The 21,621-nt window shown below is 42.2% G+C and overlaps 1 protein-coding gene across 1 annotated transcript in view; it reads right to left on the bottom strand.

Annotated features, from left to right (window-relative positions):
• DNAJC5B (DnaJ heat shock protein family (Hsp40) member C5 beta) overlaps positions 1-20,738 on the bottom strand; it is a 56,485-nt gene extending 35,747 nt beyond the window's left edge. The window contains exons 1-2 of the mRNA XM_030215151.1: positions 20,680-20,738; positions 17,975-18,097 (exon numbers count right to left, since the gene is read on the bottom strand). Coding sequence (XP_030071011.1) covers positions 17,975-18,081 — 107 coding nt within the window. The 5' untranslated portion in view covers positions 18,082-18,097; positions 20,680-20,738. The remainder of the gene's footprint in view (positions 1-17,974; positions 18,098-20,679) is intronic.
• Positions 20,739-21,621: the final 883 nt, after the last annotated feature.

Genomic DNA, 21,621 nt, shown 5'->3' with positions numbered 1-21,621 from the left:
AACATGTATACACTTCAGATTCTATATAGCGCGCCTAGAGATCCATGCCAAAATCCAAGCATATTCTATAAACACACAATTTAATTGGCTTAACAAGCTAATCAGCACTGATAACAGCTCTTAACAAGGAATAATGAGCACTAATTGGCAATAATTAGAATTTATGCACACAGCTCGCTAAGTGCATTCTGTAATACAGTGTGCCTAAATCTACATGCCACGTCCTATGCCACATTTTTCTTGGTGTAAATGTAGGGGTGTAGTTTTAAGCACCGAGATATTGACAAAGTGTATTCTATATACCACTGTTATGATTGGGGTCTGAACCCCTCTCAAACTTACCTCTTTCCTGGGGGTCAGCTTCTTAGCTGGCTTCTGTTTCTTTTCTCTGTCCTTTCTGAGCTGGCTCTGTCTCTCTGTGCTGGCAGCTTCCAGCAGCATGGGGTTAATTGTTTTACTTTACTACTGCACCTGTGTGTGTGTTGCCTGAGTTGCTCTAACTCTCTTTGGGTGTACTGGCTTCAAGTGTTTCACGGTTTTGCATTAGTGTGGGTTGGGCCTCTCTGGGTCAGTGTGCTTTTGCCTAGGTCTAGGGAGTGTGACATCATCAGGGAGGGCCTTGATAAGGAAGTGGTCTTGTTTCCTTCAGGGCCTTTGCAACAGTTGTGTTTGCTTTAGGTAGGGTGGTGCAGTGTGCACTTCTGACATTGTGTCTAGGCTCCCTGCTTGCTTTTGCTAAGGTCCAGGTTAGTGTTAGTGCAGTGTGCACTGGTGTCTATGTGTTTAGCTTTCCTGCTTTTCCCTTTGGTTCCCCTGCTTTTCCCTCTTGGTTTTGGAAGCATTGCTATGTGTAGGGCTTTGGAAGCTCTGTTGCTATTAGAAGTACTCCTGGGTTTGGTGTTGTTAGGAACACTGCAGAGTTTGCTGTTAGAAGTACTTCTGGTGTTTGTGCTATTGGGAGCATTGCAGTCTTTGCTGTTGGTGTTTGGTGATTTAGAAGCACTTTTGGCTTATGTGTTAGCTTCCCTCCTTGTGGCTCCCCTGTCTTCCCTTTTAGTGCTAGGAGCTCTTCTGGTTGCTTGCCAGAGTAGTGCTTAGGAAGCACCTTGTTAGTTGTATCTAGCTTGCTAGAGCAGTGCTTAGGTAGCTGGTTTAGTTTTGTGTTTAGCTTATTAGTGTAAAGCTCTGCTTGTAGCTTGGTGCTTAGTAGCACCTGTGTTAGCTTTGTGTTTAGTTCCCTGCTCTGTTAGTTTAGGGCTTAGGAAGTCCCTTTCTTGAGCAGGGCTTAGGAGCTCCTGTTTAGTATAGGGCTTAGGAAGTCCTTTTGTCAGTTTACTGTTAGGAACACTCCTGCTGGTTTAGGGCTTGGGAGCACGTAGATCAGTTTAGGGTTAGGAGCACTTCTGTTTCCAGTCCTGGTCCCTATGTCATCCGGTATCCAGTAAGTCCTGTCGGCTACTCGAACCCAGGAGCTCAACTCTTGGGGGGCTTAGTAGCTAAGTACAGGTGAAGCTGTTGGACCAGTCCAGTGTGCTCCAGTCCCGTGTTCCGGTCCTGTGTCCTCCAGTCCGGGGGACCAGTCCAGGGTGTTCCAGTCTGGTGTGCTCCAGTCCAGTGTGTTCCGGTCCGGTGTGTGTTCCAGTCCTGTGTCCTCCAGTCCGGGGGATTCCAGTCCATGTGTTCCGGTTCGCTGGGCAGTGCCTGCAGTCCCTGCCGGTGTGCTTACCCAGTGTTGGTTGGTGGGTTTTGCCTGCTGCTGTCGCTCCTCGGCAGCAGCCCAAGGGCTCACGTTTGCTCCAGAGCCCGGCCCCGCGGGCTCTGAACCTGAGAACCTGACAACCACACCTACATCTAGGCGTAGCTTATAGAATATGTTTAGTCGGCACTGATTTCAGTGCCAATTTTTTTTTTAGGAGCCATATATAGAATCTCCCACTACATGCGCCGCATCATGAAATGGTATGACATGGTACGAGCTCTTTATAGTGATCACAAGGCAAGATTATATATTAATAATGTGACGATTCACTCCTTTAGTCTGAGGAGGGGGAGCCAGTAGGGGTGCCCCTTATCACCCATGTTGTTTGACCTTGCTTTGGAGCCTCTGCTGCTAGCCATAAACCAAAATGTGAGTATTACAGGGTTTGATCATAAAGGTGTCAGCTATAGGCTATCTGCTTAAGCGGATGATGTGCTACTGTACCTATCTAATCCAGAGGTTACTGTTCCAACACTCTTGCAGTTGATTGACTCATTTGGAGTATTTTATGATTACAAAATCAACTGGATGAAGTCTGAGCTATTGCTCCTGAATTATTGCTGTACCAAAGAGATGACGAGTGCATACTGATTTAAGTGGAAACCTAAGTATCTTGGGATACAGCTTAAAATGACCCTTTTGGTCATAGAAGAAGCTAATGGTAATTGTATAATGACAAAGGTTAAAGACTTATGCACCAAATGGGCACCTAAATGTTTATCGTAGTGGGTAAGGATAGAGAAAGTTAAAATGTCTATTGCACCGGTGACACTGTACTACCTGAACAGGATTCCTGTATTTTTCCAAAAAAATGTATATAAAAACAGAGATTGGTGGCTCATTTTGTATGGCAAGGCAAATAGCCAAGAATAGGGCTTGCTAAGGTTCAACTTGTTAAAGAGCAAGGAAGCATTAACTTCCCAAACTTTTGTAACTATCATTGGGCTTATATACTGAGCCAAGGGATGTGCTCGCTGACACCCACAAGTACAAGAGATTCCAGTTAGTTTTAACTGGAACACGACATGCTGATGACTATGGGATTATGAGACTTGACTGTTGCGTGCCTTCCTTCATGTATTAAACAAAACCCTGTTTTGATTTCTGTGTAAACCACTTTGTGAATGATGGATAGTAAACTTCATGTCCCAGAGGCAGCAACATTAGAATGGCTGCTATGGAACAACCCTCACTTTCATATAGATGGGTCTTGAGTGTTCTGGTCCTCTTGATTTCGGTATCTATACGGTGGAAACTGTGGTGAATTGCCTCGTACTTTTGAAATGATAGTGAAGCCGTGGGGCGTGTCAAGATGGCTGCCTAACCGGTTGATCGGTAGAGAGCTCTGAGCGTTTGGAGAGAAAAACTTATTCCTATCTTTAACAATGCCTCATTCTAAAAGAAAGGGGAAGCTAAAGTTAGATCCTCAGCCTACCTCGATGTCTTCCCCGGTCCAAGCGTCTCTCGAGCGCTACTTCACCGGTTTCTCCAGGTTCCATAGCGAGGAGGATCCCGTTGCGGGAGTTCCTGGAGAAGCGCGATCCCCGCTGGGAGAGGAAACCTCTCTTTCACCACCATCAACACTTCGGACTCCTCCGTGTCCAGCGTCGACGGCGTCCCTGGAGGGAAACCCCGCCGATTCCGGAAGTGTATCGGCAGGGGTAACCAGCGAGGACCCAGGCATGGAAAAGCCGACGCTGATGTCTGAGGGAGTTTATCTTTCCTCAGCAAAGAATCCGGAGGTGACATTGGAATCGATTGGGGTGATGTTGAACCTGATGAACTCCACACTACAAAAAACCTCAGGTGATGTGTTAAAACTAAATGCCAAGCTGGAAGAGCTAAAAGTTAACGTTGATTCTGTCAAAGATAATTTAACAAAGCAAGTTTCTGATCTTGGCAAAGAAGTTGAATCATTTAAGGAATTTAAGACTACGTTTATTAAAGATAATATGGACATAAGAAGAAAAATTGAACAATTAGAGAATTATAACAGACGGCTTAATCTCCGTCTGTTAAATTTTCCTAAGCTTTCGGGGGCAACTCCGATAGAAACATTCAGAAGATATCTAAATGAGATCCTCAAAATTCCCCTGGAAGCTATTCCTCCGGTGAATAAAATTTACTTCATCCCTAAAATAAAAGGGGAGATGCGAGGAACAGAAAATATTATTCCAGATTTTCAAGATATTTCTGACATTTTGGAACAATCCACTGAAACAATACTTGATAGAGCCACATTATTGATTTCTCTTGTCTTTGAACAAGATTATAATAACATATTAAGATTGTATTTTCGTAACGCTAAGGCTCAATTTTGTGGTTCTAAGGTCTGGATTTTTCCAGACGTAACCAAACAGACACAACAAAAAAGAAAAGCTTTTCTTATTTTGAAACAGAGAACAATTGATATTGGAGGTTCTTTTTTCTTGGCATATCCAGCAAAATGTGTGGTTAAGTTAGGTCAGACTAAATATACTTTCTTTTCACCGGAACAACTGAAATCATTCCTAGAAGCGAAACAGTTGAAATGATTTATAACCTGGAGTAATAGCAGCTTTTACCTGGTAACAATGTTGATTTTCATTTTTTGTAACTTCTCTGATTCTATCACTCCCCTCTTAATTTAGAGGTCTAAGGAAGGTTAAACTATTTTTCTTCTTTAAATGTATAAGTTTCTTGTCCATTGCAAGATTTAATTTCTTCTGAAAGTTTTTCCTTTTATTAATTATTGGCAAATATTGGATGAGAATGTATTGGTGAAAATATTATTTGTCTGTGTTTGTAGCAAGGATTACCTTGTTAAATGTATAATAAAATTATAAATAAATAAATAAATAAATAAATAAAAAAAAAAGAAATGATAGTTTTAGTAGCTGAATAGGAATGGTATTCCAGAGTGAAGAAGCTACAACAGAGATGCAGGATGCCCTAGCAGTATGTGAATGAACTTGAAGTTGGGAAGGTACAATCAGTAAATGTTGTTTGGAAGAACGTAGAGGCAGAATCGGAGATAAGGAATCCATAGAAGGACTGTGGTAATCCGGAATTAAGAATTTGAAAAGTCAGAACAAGAATTCTAAAACTAATCTAGTGATAAATGGGAAACCAATGTTTGCTTAATAAGGAAAGGGGTAGCACTATCAAATTTCTTAGCAACATAGAATAGTTTAACAGTAGCATTTTGAACAAGTTGTAAAGTCTATAATCAGTGGAAGACATCAGCCTTCTGGTGATGTATGATAAAATAGAATTGCAGGGATCACTGTAAATAGGTTTCTTAACACAAATGACAAGCAGGCTTATTTTTGAAAGAGAAGGGCGCCCATCTTTCGACACATCACAAGATGGGCGTCCTTCTCACAGGGTCGGCATAATCGAAAGCAGATTTTGGGCGTCAACTGCTTTCCGTCGCAGTGAAGACCAAAGTTCATGGGGGCGTGTCGGAAGCGTAGCGAAGGCGGGACAGGGGCGTGCCTAACACATGGGCGTCCTCGACCGATATTGGAAAAAAGAAGGGCGTCCCTGACGAACACCTGGATAACTTTACCTAGTTCTTTTTTTCTTATGACCAAACCACAAAAATGTGCCCTAAATGACCAGATGACCACCGGAGGGAATCGGGGATGACCGCCCCTTACTCCCCCAGTGGTCACTAACCCCCTCCCACACTCAAAAAAAATTTTTTAAAATATTTTTTCCAGCCTCTATGCCAGCCTCAAATATCATACCCAGCTCCAAGACAGCAGTATGCAGGTCCCTGTACCAGTTTTAGTGGGTACGTTGCACTTCAGGCAGGAGGACCCAGGCCCATCCCCTCCCTACCTGTTACACTTGTGGTGGTAAATGTGAGCCCTTCAAAGCTCACCCGAAACCCACTGTACCCATATCTAGATGCCCCCCTTCACCCATAAGGGCTATAGTAGTGGTGTACAGTTGTGGAGAGGGGGTTTTGGGGGGCTCAGCACACAAGGTAAGGGAGCTATGCACCTGGGAGCAATTTATGAAGTCCACTGCAGTGTCCCCTAGGGTGCCCGGTTAGTGTCTTGGCATGTCAGAGGGACCAGTGCACTACAAATGCTGGCTCCTCCCATGACCAAATGGCTTGGATTTGGTCGTTTCTGAGATGGGCGTCCTTGGTTTCCATTATCGCTGAAAATTGGGGACAACCATCTCTAAGGTCGACCTAAATTTTGCGATTTGAGCGTCCCCGACCATATTATCGAAATGAAAGATGGACACCCATCTTGTTTCGATAGTATGGGTTTCCCCCGCCCGTTTGCCGGGATGTCCTGCGAGGACTCCTCGGGCGCCCCTTTCGATTATGCTTCTCAAGGCTTCCCAGAGATTATAGTCAAGGCATTTGCCTCTTTTATAGAACTGTTTCCTTGTCTTCTATGCCTGATGGGTACATTGGCCGTCTTTAACATTCACAGACTCTCACTCAATAGCAAGGTAATCACTTATCAACATTGAGTTGTAAAATTTTAACTACAATGCTTTCTGATTTTATTAAATTTCAATCAGCTTTAATTTGCTATGTTGCCTACTGCAGCTTCCAATACGATCTCTAGATAGGTGAATGACATTTTCAGTGGGATTTTATTATGCTTAAACAGACTATGTAACTAAGGAATACAAATATGCCAATTAGGTGGACTTGAAAGCCCTGTACAGCATACAATTGATCTAATCTGCAGAAAAAAATATTTTTGAGGTGTTTAAAACTAAATTAACTGATATTCTGAATTTGTGAAAATGTTTTGGACTGTGGTTTATAAACCTTGCTATTGATTAGTATTTTTATTGAATGCAGTCATAACCCCCTTTTCAGTCTTCATGGGACATAACCCCAGGCAGAAGTTAAGCACCGAGGCTCACCTCCAGTGGTTGCAGAAATTAGGTGCTTACAGTGTCTGGGAAGGTCTTAGATCTAAGAGATCATCCACTCTTCACAATTCCAAAAACAGTCCAGTATAGATTTTTGGTCCAAACAGAAGTTTACAGAATGACCATGCAATGAAACATTTCAAGCAGAAAGATGAGTGGTACATGCACAGAAAAATGTGTCAAGTCACGTCCTCAAGGCATCAGTGAGAATACACTACTGAAGAAGAAAAATATACTATGGATGGTCTGTCATTTGCAATGACATGGGAAATATCAATGACATTTCCTGTGTCATTGCATGTTGTTAACATATAAAAATGAGCAGAAAAAACAAACACATTTTGTGTTTTTCATTTGCCTATAATAGTGCACACTCTGCAAAGAGTATGTACTGTTTCCGGATAGTACACGCATATGCAAACTGTTACACATGTGAGCACTATCAAGAATGAAAAACTGCCTGGAAAATAAAATGAAAAAAAAAAAATCGACCACTCTCAAAACCGACACAGGAAATCAACAAGAAATGACAATTTTCTGGCTGCCCATCCCTAAATATTCAATTCATGGACACAATCCACTCTAGCTCCTTAACTGTGAAACCTTGAGCCTCTCACTGTTTCTTCTAGTGTTTTCTCTTTCTCCAACTCTTCTTCTTCTCTGAGCTAACAATCTTTGCCCCTCCTGGAATTCACACTCTGAGTCTTCTCCTGGAAATTCAATCCACTAAGACTACTGGAGAAATGGTCTCTCCAAGCAGAAAAGAAAAATTCCTCTTCCTCTGGTATGGAGCCCATGAAGCCATAGTCCTTATTTATTTATTTTTTATTGATAGCTCAGAAATCAAGAACAAGAAATATAGAAGTGTTAATAAACAGTTTAACATAACATATTATCCCCAAAAGATTATCTACAATGCTCATTTAGGGGCGGGCATGAGTTAAAAGATGTAGTAATAATTGGGATGGAAAATGGAGGAGGGGAGAGGGGATTATAAAGGGAAAATGGTATCATCAGAAAGCGTTGAAGGAAAAATGCTTAATTTTTCATTATAAAGAATGTTTTGTTTTTAAACCAGCCCTTTATCTTCCTGGCTTCTTCAGTAGAGCACTGAAAGCATAGTCCTTTCCCTTGTCTCATCTGGGACTGGACAGGACCTTCCTCTCTAATCTTTCCCAGCCTGGAAAGTTCCTATCCTACTATACTACGCTATACTAAACGTGTTATATTCTGCTTTTATCCCTTAGAATGCAAAGCAGATCACAATAAAAGACCTTTTCAATAAGGGAATTACAAACCATTTCATTCTAGAAATTTACATTAATTTTAATTAACCCCATTATTTAGGAAATAAAAGCATTTTTAATGCTTTCCTAAAAGTCAAATAAGATTTTGATAGTCAAATTTGGAAGGGGAAATCATTCCAAATTTTAGCACACTGATATAAAAAGTTTGCTCCCAACTGATTTCAAATGAATATTCTTAATTGATGGGAAATCTAAATCTAATCTCTTTGGGGTCATTTTACTACGTTGCAGTAAAAAGTGGCCTGCGGTAGTGTAGTCACAGGTATTAGGCACGCCGGGCAAGTTTTTACCGCATCTACAAAAAATGTTTTTTTTTTAATGGGCTGGGGTAAAGGCCTGCGGTAAAATTGAAACCACTGCGCGCACAAAACCAGCCTGAGCCCTTAACGCCACACACTGATCTAGCAGTAAAGGCTCACGTGCTACACGCTCGGTGACCGGTTGGCATGTGCCATGTGTTGATTACAGTGCTTAGGAGGAAATAAATAATTCATCCAGGTGTTATGGGCATGTGCCAAATCTGAAATTACCACCAGGAAGGCGCGCTGGCCTGGCGGTGGTCTCATTTTGGCGCGTGCTGCACGTGCATAGAGCCTACCGCAGCTTAGTAAAAGGACCCCTTTATTCTTCTAGTGTTAGATCAATTAATAGAAAATGTGAGAAGTCACCCTAAATCTTCAGCAGTTTGACCATGAAAACATTTAAAAACCATGCATGCTATTTTAAAATGAATACGCGAGTTCACTGTAAACCAGTGAAGTCTATTTAACAGTGGTGTTGCTCTTTCAAATTTTCCTAAATTAAAAATCAATCTCACGGCAGTGTTCTGTAATAATTGCAGTTTCCTTTGTAAAATGGATTGAACTCGCAACTGACGCAAGTTAAAAAAAAATTTTCTGGTTAATTCATTGATCTGATATTCAAAAGTAAGGCCAGAGTGTAACACGATTGCTAAAACGTTTGATCTGTTTTTTTTATTTTTGGTGTCTCGCCTGAAGTTAGTGTTTTTTCTTTAGATGGTATTGCCAAGAAATCCCCAAACCAGACCAGTTTTGGTTTTTTTTGTTTATTTTAGAAAGTTAGCATTCGTCCAATCTTAACCAGAGTGGGACCAGGCTGCTGGCATCGGCGTTTAAGAAGGAGATAGAGCAGCTTTTAAACTAGAAATGGGGGGAAGGCCGACAGTCGCTCAAAAGAGCATGGTTCGGGATAAGGTATCTTTCAAAGATATCACCATAACAGGGAAGATAGAGTATCCTGATAGTGAGGTTGCAAAAGAGATTGTAGTAGATCGGGTATCTTTAAATAACAATAAAAATCAGACAAAAGATTGCCAATTAATACTGTCAAGTACTAAGCATGATGTACTTAGGAACAACAAACATAGTTTGAAATGTCTATATGCGAATGCCAGGAGCCTAAGAAATAAGATGGGGGAGTTAGAATATATTGCACTAAATGAAAAATTAGATATAATAGGCATCTCTGAGACCTGGTGGAAGGAGGATAACCAGTGGGACACTGTCATACCGGGGTACAAATTATATCGTAGTGATAGGGTGAATCGGATTGGTGGAGGGGTAGCATTGTATATTAACGAGAGCCTTGAATCAAATAGATTGAAAATTCTGCAGGAAGCAAAACACTCCTTGGAATCACTGTGGATTGAAATTCCATGTGCAAAGGGGAAAAGGATAGTGATAGGAGTGTACTACCGTCCGCCTGGCCAGGACGAACAGACGGATGCGGAAATGTTAAAGGAAATCAGGGACGCAAACAAACTGGGCAACACAATAATAATGGGGGATTTCAATTACCCGCATATAGACTGGGTTAATGTAACATCTGTACACGCAAGGGACATAAGATTTCTTGATGAAATCAAGGACAGCTTCATGGAACAGCTAGTTCAGGAGCCGACAAGAGAAGGAAAAATACTAGACTTAGTCCTTAGTGGTGCTCATGATCTAGTGCAGGGGGTAACGATACGAGGGCCGCTTGATAACAGTGATCATAATATGATCGGTTTTGATATTGGCATTGAAGGAAGTGAAACTAGGAAATCAAGTACGCTAGCGTTTAACTATAGAAAAGGTGATTACGACAAAATGAGAAAAATGGTGAAAAAAAGACTGAAAGGAGCAGCTCGCAGAGTAAAAAACTTGCATCAGGCGTGGATGCTGTTTAAAAACACCATCCTGGAGGTTCAGGACAAATATATTCCACGTATTAGAAAAAAGGGAAAAAAAGACTAAACGTCAGCCGGCGTGGCTAAACAGTAAGATAAAGGAAATCATTAGAGCCAAAAAACAATCCTTCAGAAAGTGGAGAAGAGAACCAACTGAAAGTAACAGGATAGATCATAAGGAATGCCAAGCCAAATGCAAAGCGGAGATAAGGAGGGCAAAAAAGGACTTTGAGAAGAAATTAGCGTTGGAAGCAAAAATACATAGTAAAAACTTTTTTAGATACATTAAAAGCAGGAAACCGGCCAAAGAGTCGGTTGGGCCGCTGGACGAAAATGGTGTTAAAGGGGCGATCAAGGAGGACAAAGCCGTAGCGGAGAAATTAAATGAATTCTTTGCTTCGGTCTTCACCGAGGAGGATTTGGGGGGGACACCGGTGCCGGAAAGAATATTTGAAGCGGGGGAGTCGGAGAAACTAAACAAATTCTCTGTAACCTTGGAGGATGTAATGGGTCAATTCAGCAAGCTGAAGAGTAGTAAATCACCGGGACCTGATGGTATTCATCCCAGAGTATTAATAGAACTAAAAAATGAACTTGCGGAGCTACTGTTAGAAATATGCAATCTGTCCCTAAAATCGAGTGTAATACCGGAAGACTGGAGGGTAGCCAATGTTACTCCGATTTTTAAGAAAGGTTCCAGAGGAGATCCGGGAAATTATAGACCGGTGAGTCTGACGTCGGTGCCGGGCAAGATGGTGGAGGCTATTATTAAGAATAAAATTGCAGAGCATATACAAAAACATGGACTGATGAGACAAAGTCAGCACGGATTTAGTGAAGGGAAGTCTTGCCTCACCAATCTAATGCATTTTTTTGAGGGGGTAAGCAAACATGTGGACAATGGGGAGCCGGTTGATATTGTATATCTGGATTTTCAGAAGGCGTTTGACAAAGTGCCGCACGAAAGACTCCTGAAGAAATTGCAGAGTCATGGAATCGGAGGTAGGGTATTATTATGGATTAAGAACTGGTTGAAAGATAGGAAGCAGAGAGTAGGATTGCGTGGCCAGTATTCTCAGTGGAGGAGGGTAGTTAGTGGGGTCCCGCAGGGGTCTGTGCTGGGTCCGTTGCTTTTTAATGTATTTATAAATGACCTAGAGATGGGAATAACTAGTGAGGTAATTAAATTCGCCGATGACACAAAATTATTCAGGGTCGTCAAGTCGCAGGAGGAATGTGAACGATTACAGGAGGACCTTGCGAGACTGGGAGAATGGGCGTGCAAGTGGCAGATGAAGTTCAATGTTGACAAGTGCAAAGTGATGCATGTGGGTAAGAGGAACCCGAATTATAGCTACGTCTTGCAAGGTTCCGCGTTAGGAGTTACGGATCAAGAAAGGGATCTGGGTGTCGTCGTCGATGATACGCTGAAACCTTCTGCTCAGTGTGCTGCTGCGGCTAGGAAAGCGAATAGAATGTTGGGTGTTATTAGGAAGGGTATGGAGTCCAGGTGTGCGGATGTTATAATGCCGTTGTATCGCTCCATGGTGCGACCGCACCTGGAGTATTGTGTTCAGTACTGGTCTCCGTATCTCAAAAAAGATATAGTAGAATTGGAAAAGGTACAGCGAAGGGCGACGAAAATGATAGTGGGGATGGGACGACTTTCCTATGAAGAGAGGCTGAGAAGGCTAGGGCTTTTCAGCTTGGAGAAGAGACGGCTGAGGGGAGATATGATAGAAGTGTATAAAATAATGAGTGGAATGGATCGGGTGGATGTGAAGCGACTGTTCACGCTATCCAAAAATACTAGGACTAGAGGGCATGAGTTGAAGCTACAGTGTGGTAAATTTAAAACGAATCGGAGAAAATTTTTCTTCACCCAACGTGTAATTAGACTCTGGAATTCATTGCCGGAGAACGTGGTACGGGCGGTTAGCTTGACGGAGTTTAAAAAGGGGTTAGATAGATTCCTAAAGGACAAGTCCATAGACCGCTATTAAATGGACTGGAAAAATTCCTCATTTTTAGGTATAACTTGTCTGGAATGTTTTTACGTTTGGGGAGCGTGCCAGGTGCCCTTGACCTGGATTGGCCACTGTCGGTGACAGGATGCTGGGCTAGATGGACCTTTGGTCTTTCCCAGTATGGCACTACTTATGTACTTATGTACTTATATTAAATTAATATACCTCATTTTAAAACAGAGACTGAGTAAACCCCCTTAGAAGGATCCTGAAGGTCACACTATAAACATAACATAATTTTAGATTAAAGCTAGTAACAAAGGTCTGTTTTACTTCAACAGATGGGAACAATTGAGTGCAATACCCTATCTATCTCTCCGCCCTCCCCCTCCCACATCTTCCTCTTCTGCTGGTAGAGTCTGGAAATCCCGCCAGCCTTGCTGCCTTCATCACATGTGGAAAAAAAATATAAAGAAAAGTAACACTTGCCCTACAAGCCAGAACCAACTTGTGGGCAAGGAAACACTTGCTTTGTGGGGAACATGCAGCCTGCAGGCATTAATTTAGGGGCCTCTGCTCTATGGCTTTCAATGTACTATGCATTTTGCCTGTTTCTGACCTTGCTTTGGGCTGAAATTAGGTTATTATTGCCAAAGAATGCTAATAGATCCGTGTTTTTTTTTATGGGCCAAGTTGGTGGTGGTGGTGGCGGCAGATCAAAAATGGCGGGGGGAGGGGGGGCTAAAATGTGCCCCCTCACCTCGGGCTCTGGACCCCCCTCCCACCGAAGTCTGACTATACCCCTGCAATGGATATATCCGGATGTTACTAAATCTACACAAGATTGAAGAAAAGGATTCCTGATGATGCAAAAAGTTAAAAGGTTGGGGGCCTCCTTTCTTTTGGCTTATCCTTTGAAATGCCAAATACGTTATTTGGGGGTTAAATGCTGGTTAAATTGGCTGCGAGTGTCGGCACTCCACTGCTCTAATTTGATTTGATTTATAAGTTCATTTTTTTCCTTGTATCTTGTCCCACCATTGTGGACTAAGTTTGAGAGTAATTTCCTTTCTACCCTAATTTTAGGGTTAAAAATTATTTCCTATTTCTAATGCATTTGTTATACGAATGTAATATTAAAGCTTATAAATAAATAAATAAAAAGAAGAAAAAGCCTAGGGTGAAACCCACAATCATATATATCTATGTCAGCTAGTTCTCAGAAGTCACATTTCCCTTAGAGAGATTCTTCAAGTCCAGAAAGGCTTTCAGTTCGTCTGGTGCAAAAAACACATATATAATTAACATGTGGGAGCATTCAGGGAAGCATCTCTTACACCTTCCTTGGATATTACAAATTTCTGCAATTTCTTTGGGTCAAAAAAAACACATAATTAGTCAGATTAAAGGACACCAAGCGAGTACTCTTGGTTTTAAATCCAGGAATTCTCACCTTCTTTTTTGCGTGTCTCTAGCTAAATCAGGGAAAAGTTGACACTTAGACCCAAAGAAAGATGCATCCATGTGTCTGAAGTACAAACGAAATATATTATTTCTGTCTGGTTCTAAGAGGCAAGAGTTATTAGAAGAGTTGTTCGTTCAGTAACAACTTCCAAAGAGCTCTCCAAGAATTCAGTCAGATTTAGTTCAGGTTGAGGGTTCATGGTTGGAGTTCTGAATCCACTTATATATTGGGCTCTGACTATGGGTGGAAAACTCTCAGCCGGAATTCCCAATATTTCTCCAAAATATCTTTTCAACCTTTGTAAAGCAGGAATTTAGGAAAAATTTAAAAATCTCAAATTATTCTTCTTCCCATGATTATCTAAATATTCAAGCCTCTGAGCTAGAATCTCTCTCTCACTGAAGAAGGGAAGAGTTCAAACCCTGTATTGCATCCCACAGGGCTTCCTACATCCCCCCCCCCCCCCCCCCCCAATACCAATGGAGGCAGCTTCCAGGTCGAAGGAATAAGAAGGCTTAACTGCCCTCATATCCTTAGTTGTTGAAACTCCTGGGGTCGAGGCAGCGGCGGGTCCTCCTCCAGCAGCTTGGGAGAACAACTCCTCACCGGGCGTCTCGCAACGCTGTTCCTCAGCCGACGCCAAACTGCTTCTAGGACGTGGGGGAGCTGCGTTGGAGGGAGGGCTAAGCGAAACTCCCTCTATGCTGTGATCCGCTGATGAAATCGCAGATCAAACTGACGTGGGTGCCGGCATTTCGGATGTCTGGACGCCGAACCTCTCCAGAGTAGTCTGTCGCAGGGTAAGGTTATCTCCAGGGTTGGAGGAAGGCTGAGCCCTGGTTTTTCCTTTTCTTTTCCCCATGAATAACACGGGGAAAAGCTCCAGTATGTCAGGCGGAGGTCGTGGGGGGTCAGGAGCTCAGAACACGTGACTGCTCAAGACGTCATCTTGTCCTAACCTGGCTTTCTTATTTTGCATGTTTCTTCTTTAACTCCTGGATTAATGTTCCACTCTCCTCCATTATAGTGGTCTAAGGAAGGTTTTGAAAATATTTCATCTTTCCTATTTGTTTGAATATTTTCCCTGTTTTGCTTTTGCAAGTGTTTATGCTTGGAATAATCTTATAAATAAATAAAACTCTTAAAACATTGAAATAAAACTAAAAGTGACTACTTACATGCTCCTTCCTCTGGGTGTGTTTGTACAATTGATAAAACAAACTTGCTGTGACACCCTAACCTATACACACTGAACATGTCATGCTTACACCACTGAAATGAACTGAATCGCTTTCAATGCGTTCCATCACGTCTTTAATCTTTTTAACAAGATTTGAGAACTTGAGATTTTTTTTAGCTATATTTTTGGTACTTATGGAATGGGAAACGTCTCCAGATGTTTTTTTTAAGCACTTTGTTTTTGGATTTTGAGTTCGTTTTTTTACCTGTTGCTAGCATTGCCATTTTTCAGCCACCACAGACTATTTTTTTTTACAGTATATAACACTGTTTTAAAACATTTTTAGACCAGTATTATATGTTTTTACTAGTGAATACCAGTTGGTTTTAGTTGCATTTATTGGAAATGTGTATTAATGCTCCTTACATTAATTATGTATGCATGACACGTTCAATATGTATAGGCTACAGTGTCACAGCAAGTTTGTTTTATCAATTATACAAACACACCCTGAGGAAGGAGCACGTAAGTAGTCTTAGTTTTGTTTCTATGTTTTATTTATTTATTGTATTTGTACCCACATTTTCCCACCTATTTGCAGGCTCAATGTGGCTTACATTGTTCCGTAAAGGCGATCGCCATTTCCGGAATGAGAATTACAAAGTGGTATTGCATTAAAGTTCATAGTGGCAGAGTAGATTAAGCAGTCAGGTATAGAGAATTAATTTTCGGGATGAGAGATAAAGTGGTATAGCGTTAAAGTTCATTAGTGACAAAGTAAATGAGGTAGTCAAGTATAGAGAGTTCGTTTTGTCCAGTTCTGGTATAAGTTTCGTTGTCTGGTGTTTAGGATGGAACATAGTGGTATGCCTTATTGAACAGATTGGTTTTTAGTGATTTTCAGAAGTTTGTTAGGTCATGCATTGTTTTTATGGCGTTTGGTAGTGCATTCCATAGTTGCGTGCTTATGTAAGAGAAGCTGGATGCATATGTTAATTTAAATTTTAATCCTTTGCAGCTGGGGTAGTGGAGATTCAGGAATGTGCGTGCTAATCTTTTTGTGTTCCTGGTTGGTAAGTCTATGAGGTCTGATATGTAGACTGGGGCCTTGCCGTGGATGATTTTATGAACCAGAGTGCAAATTTCCCCTCTCCAGTCGGTTCAAAACTCTGCTGCCCGTCTCATCTTCCGCCAGGGTCGCTTTACTCATACTACTCCTCTCCTCAAGACCCTTCACTGGCTCCCTATCCGTTTTCGCATCCTGTTCAAACTTCTTCTACTAACCTATAAATGTATTCACTCTGCTGCTCCCCAGTATCTCTCCACACTCGTCCTTCCCTACACCCCTTCCCGTGCACTCCGCTCCATGGATAAATCCTTCTTATCTGTTCCCTTCTCCACTACTGCCAACTCCAGACTTCGCGCCTTCTGTCTCGCTGCACCCTACACCTGGAATAAACTTCCTGAGCCCCTACGTCTTGCCCCATCCTTGGCCACCTTTAAATCTAGACTGAAAGCCCACCTCTTTAACATTGCTTTTGACTCGTAACCACTCGCCTCCACCTACCCTCCTCTCTTCCTTCCCGTTCACATTAATTGATTTGATTACTTTATTTATTTTTTGTCTATTAGATTGTAAGCTCTTTGAGCAGGGACTGTCTTTCTTCTATGTTTGTGCAGCGCTGCGTATGCCTTGTAGCGCTATAGAAATGCTAAATAGTAGTAGTACTTTAAGTGGGAGCCAGTGTAGTTTTTCTCTTAGGGGTTTGGCACTTTCGTATTTCGATTTTCCAAATATGAGTCTGGCTGCAGTGTTTTGGGCAGTTTGGAGTTTAATGATTTGTTCTTTGCATCCAGCATAGATTGCATTGCAGTAATCTAGGTGGCTTAGCACCATTGATTGTACCAGGCTGCGGAATATTTCCCTTGGGAAGAAAAACTTACTCTTGAGTTTCCACATTGAATGGAACATTTTGTTTGTTGTATTATTCAGCTAATTGTTGTATTATTCAGCTAAAAAACCACCTTCAAAGTTTCTATAATGCTATATTGGTTTTACACTAGCAGGAGAAAAGAAAAGTGAGAGATCAAGAGGCATTGGAGGGGCCACACAGAAAACCCAGCCATACACAGCACCATAGTAAGAAGAAATTTTCTTACCTAGGGCCAAATGGTATCCAGTAACCCTGGGCAACCCAAAACAGTTCAGTTCAAAGCCTCCAGATTCCCGTCCACCAACAGAGGAAGATAATTAAATAATCAGTTCCCACAGCATTATAAGACAGCAATCAGATTGGCTGAATGACAAAGCATTGTGCTGCAACTTATATACCGTTACTATATTGTGATTTCCATAAGTACAACCCAGGATAATACATAAATGGCTTATTAGTGCATGAGTGATGCCCTTTAGAACTACCTATTTTAGCAGAAAGGGCATAAAATGATGCAGTCCATACGTGCGTGGTTAGGAATAGTTGGTCAGGAGGCAGCTTGAAGAGGTCGCTGTCTAACCTCTCAGGTCTTCAGACACTTTTGAGGGAAACAAATTCTGCCCAAAACCAGTTTGACAGGGTTATACTATGTGCCAGGTATTTTACATAAGACACATATACCTGTTATTTACATTACTTCTATGTGATGATCTGATTTCATTTCTGAACAAACCCCCTCCTATATGCTTGACATGTCCTTCAGGGTGTATCACTGAATACTTGACCCATACTCCTCCACATTCCTTCACTGACTGACTGTACAAAGTAGCTGAAAACATAGGCCTATAATTTCCTTCAGCAACCTGCAGCCCACGGGCCGAATGCGGCCTGTCATTGAATTTTATGCAGCCCGCGAGGCCATGGAAAGTACACACAGAAAACATTATTAACCAGAGTTCCGGCAATTTTAAATACTGTATTTTGCAAATATTTTAAGAATAGCCATTCTAGCAGTTTGTTTCTGTTGATTTTAACTAAATTTTTACTTATTTGTCTATCACAGAAGGTCTATGAAGCTCTGTGCATTTCTGGTTCCAACATTATATAATGTTGCCGCCTGCTAGTGACAATTCTGACATTTTTGCAGCCCCTCTGTATATAAAGGTTGTCCACCCCTGCCGGAAAGCCAGGGCAATAAAGATCCACAAAGAGAAGATGCTGCTACAGCGACAGTAACTTTAATGTTTTTTGTTTGTTTATAGATAGATGGTAATCTATCCCTACCTGTAGGATTTCTTGATTTCTTCATTTGTTGACCCTTTTTGCAGCCCCAGAATTTGATATAATGCTTCTCCAGATGTAGACAGACTACGTTGCCTTTGTTCAGCCATCTTAATTCAGACACTTCTGAGATAGAACAGAAAAAAAGCTAAAACTATATATTCAAAACAAGAAAATGTAATTTCCTATTTTTCTGCCTCTCTCCAACATCCACCCCCACAGCCTTCCCATTGGCTGGATCCTGTCCACAGTTTCTGCAGCAAGTTACTCTGAAAGCAGGCAAGAAAGGCTCTTGACATGGGGGGGGGGGGGGTTGAGAAGAAGGGTGGTGGTGGGTAGGCAGAGATTGGAGATATGCAGAGAGTTTTTAAACTCTGAAAATTGTCCATACACATTATCCTTCTTTCTGGCTTATGGATATTAATGCAAAAATCTATTGAATCCTGAAAAACGTCAAACAGTTATCATTCCTAACCCTCCTTGGACTTACCTGAGCAGGCGGCCCTTAAACGTTTGGACTCTAGGTATATGTTTACTTTGCCAATTCCTTAAGGTGGCCCTAACCATGGCAACAAACTGCAATAAAATTTGCAGTTACTGCAGCATAATGTGGGATTTTACCACATGGTGACTGAACCTTTTTTGGGGGGTGGGGGGGGGGGGGTTCCTACTATTTTTTATTCCAGGTTGTGTGTTAATGTTCCCATTTAGGAGGCAGTAGTGTCCCACACTAACAGTGCATTACCCAGTTGGTGTGCAGTAAGGGCAAGTTTCCATGCCCCCTGACAGAAAAATTCAACAAAAAAAACAAGGAACGCGCAGAAACAAACTACCACAAAATCCTTTAATGCAGTTACACGGTAGTCTGTTACCAGGCATTAACCATGCAATAAGGGGCCCTTTTACTAAGCGGTGGTAAGTCCAATACGGGCTTACTGCTTGCCGTTCCCACACCCAGCACCATTTCCAGCGCCGCTGCTTACCCAGCAGTAATTGGGCTGCGCCATACACTGTCCAGTTACCGCTGGGTTAGAGCGGGAGCACTTACCACTACCTCAATGGGTGGTGGTAAGTGCTCTCCCCCAAAATGGCCATGCGGTAGATGGTTCACTTATCGCACTGCCATTTCTTTGAGAATAAAAGACAGCCTTTTGACCCGCTGCAGTAAAAGAGGGCCTCAGCGCGTGTCAAAAACACACGCTGATGCAGGCCCCCTTTTTACCACAGTTTAGTAAAAGGACCCCTAAGTGCTTAACACATTTTAGTGAAATGGAGCTACCAAGAGGGCCTAATTTTGAAGACGGAGATTTTAAGACATCTCCTGCACTCCATCTCCTGACTCCACTGTGGCACACCTCAATTCCACAGCCTTCTCTTCCTTCCTCCAATTCTTCTTGGCACCAACAAGCCACTTCCCCCTCCATCAGCAGGAGATGCCTTAATAAAATGTCACTCTTGCTGTCACGGGTAGGGCCGGATTAACACTAGGCAAACATATTTGTGGGGCCCCCCTATCCCACCATCATTTCACCTCTCTAGCAGGGAAAAGTGCACAGCCTAACCGTGGGTATGATAGCATAATAGTTTGTGAATGAGCATAGGGACTATGCTAGCCCATGCTTTCAACTGGAGAGGCTTCATGGTTAGAGCTAGAGAGCTGCTAAGTTTCCCGGTTCCAGGAGAGAAATTCTAAGACAGTCATGGATTTCTGCAACCCTATCCTGGTACATTATGGGACCTGAAGTCCTGATTTCAATTGGTGGTATCAGGGACTACAAATAGAATACTGAATTGGGATATAAGTTTAAAAAAAAAAAAACAGGACTGGCCAAGAAGTCTCCCTCCTGGAGCTGGGTAACTTGGCAGCTGTGCAGCAGTGGACTGAGAACAGAAAAGTCCAGCAAGTCATGTTCACTCTCCATTACCTCAGATACAAATCACAGATTTCAAGGGCAAACTGCCTAAAAGAGTGAAATTTATGGACCATGTCCAAGACATAAAGTTACAAAGTTTTACATCTGAAAAACGGTTCACAAATGGAAAAGGCAAAATAAAATATTTAGCTTTTTTCATTTTTCTGAAAGGATATAGGCAGAATGGAGGCAGTATTAGGACAGTGTTCACAGGTATTTGCCCAAGTAAATTCCTTGGGCTGAATACTTCCCTTCATTTAATATCTCCAGAGGTATATTTGTACCAGTGAACTTCTCCATTCCAGGCCAGATTTTCAAAGGGAAGCTTTATTTATGTGACTATCCTCACCAGAGACACAGAAACATACAAAAATGAATGCATGCACTCTAGCTAGCTCTCTTTTCTAGTACAGTCCTGCTGCTCATGTGCTCATCCAGACAGTCTCCCACCACCCTCTCACTGGGTCTGCCAACTATCATGGCCTAGTGGTTAGGGTGGTGGATTCTGGTCCTGAGGAACTGAGTTCAATTCCCACTTCAGGCACAGGCAGCTCCTTGTGACTCTGGGCAAGTCACTTAACCCTCCATTGCTCCAGGTACAAATAAGTACCTGTATATGCAAGACACATTGAGCCTGCCATGAGTGGGAAATTGTGGGGTACAAATGTAACTAAAAAAAAAAAACTCTGCCATTTGCTGCCAGTTCTTTTCCTCAGCAGACCCTTCACACTTTTTCCCCATTCTTCAATCCTACTCCTTTTCAACAACACTTCCTCCCAGCCCCAAAACACTCACAGATATCACTGGTTCTCTCCAAAATGACCCAAATCATGCAAAGCTCATCTTCCCCTACTACAATCCTTGCAGCTCTGCCCCTCCTTCCATTGACTAGAAGCCTTCCCATTGGCTGGATCCTACCACAGCCTGTGAATTGGAAAGGGGGGGAAATGGAGAGCTGTAGTGGGTTAAACTCTGAAAAATATCCATACGCTTAGCCGTCCTTCTGGCTTTGAGATAGGTAATTTACAAATTTTTAGAATCCTGAAAAAAATCCAGGCTTTGGCAATACTAGCCTCTTGAATCATGAGCACATCTGACACAGTCTCCCATAAACTTTTAGGCCCGAGGCACATGCCTAGTTTGCCTAAATGATCAGCAATTACACAGTTTGGGGATAATCAAGGCTTTTTTTTAGGGGGTACTTAGGTGTACTGAGAGTACCAGCACAATTTCTATTGTCTGCTAAAATTGACCCATGGACCCCAAGTTTTAATGAAAGAGCTCCGGCTCTACACACCAATTCTGCCGTGTCATGGATTCTGTGACTGGTTGCAGGGTCCTGGCTAATGTGGGGTGGGTAGTGATCACCCTAACCCTGAAGGATGGCCTAGCATTTGAATACCGGCACCTTTTTGCTAGAAAAACCACACTGGGGATAATTATTTATTAAAGTTGGTAAATAAAGTTGGGGTTAATAATAAAACACACACTAACCCCCCTCTTTACTAAGTCGCACTAGTGGCTGTTGTGCAGCAACGCCGACACAGCCCTTTGAAAGTGAATGGGCTGTGTTGACCTTAGCATGACTTAGTAAACAGGGGGGGGGGGTTAATAAAGGCAACTGAAGCAGATTATGGGGTCAGGGAAGCTCCTAACTAGAATATAAGTGGGGTGAGCTACCCTAGACCTTCCCTGGAATTCAGGCTCAAAATTGAGTTGATCTTCCTCTGATACAGA

This window comes from Microcaecilia unicolor, chromosome 1 (genome assembly GCF_901765095.1).
Source record: "Microcaecilia unicolor chromosome 1, aMicUni1.1, whole genome shotgun sequence".
NCBI classification, from domain to species: Eukaryota; Metazoa; Chordata; class Amphibia; order Gymnophiona; family Siphonopidae; genus Microcaecilia; species Microcaecilia unicolor.
This window is presented reverse-complemented; position numbering and strand designations above follow the sequence as displayed.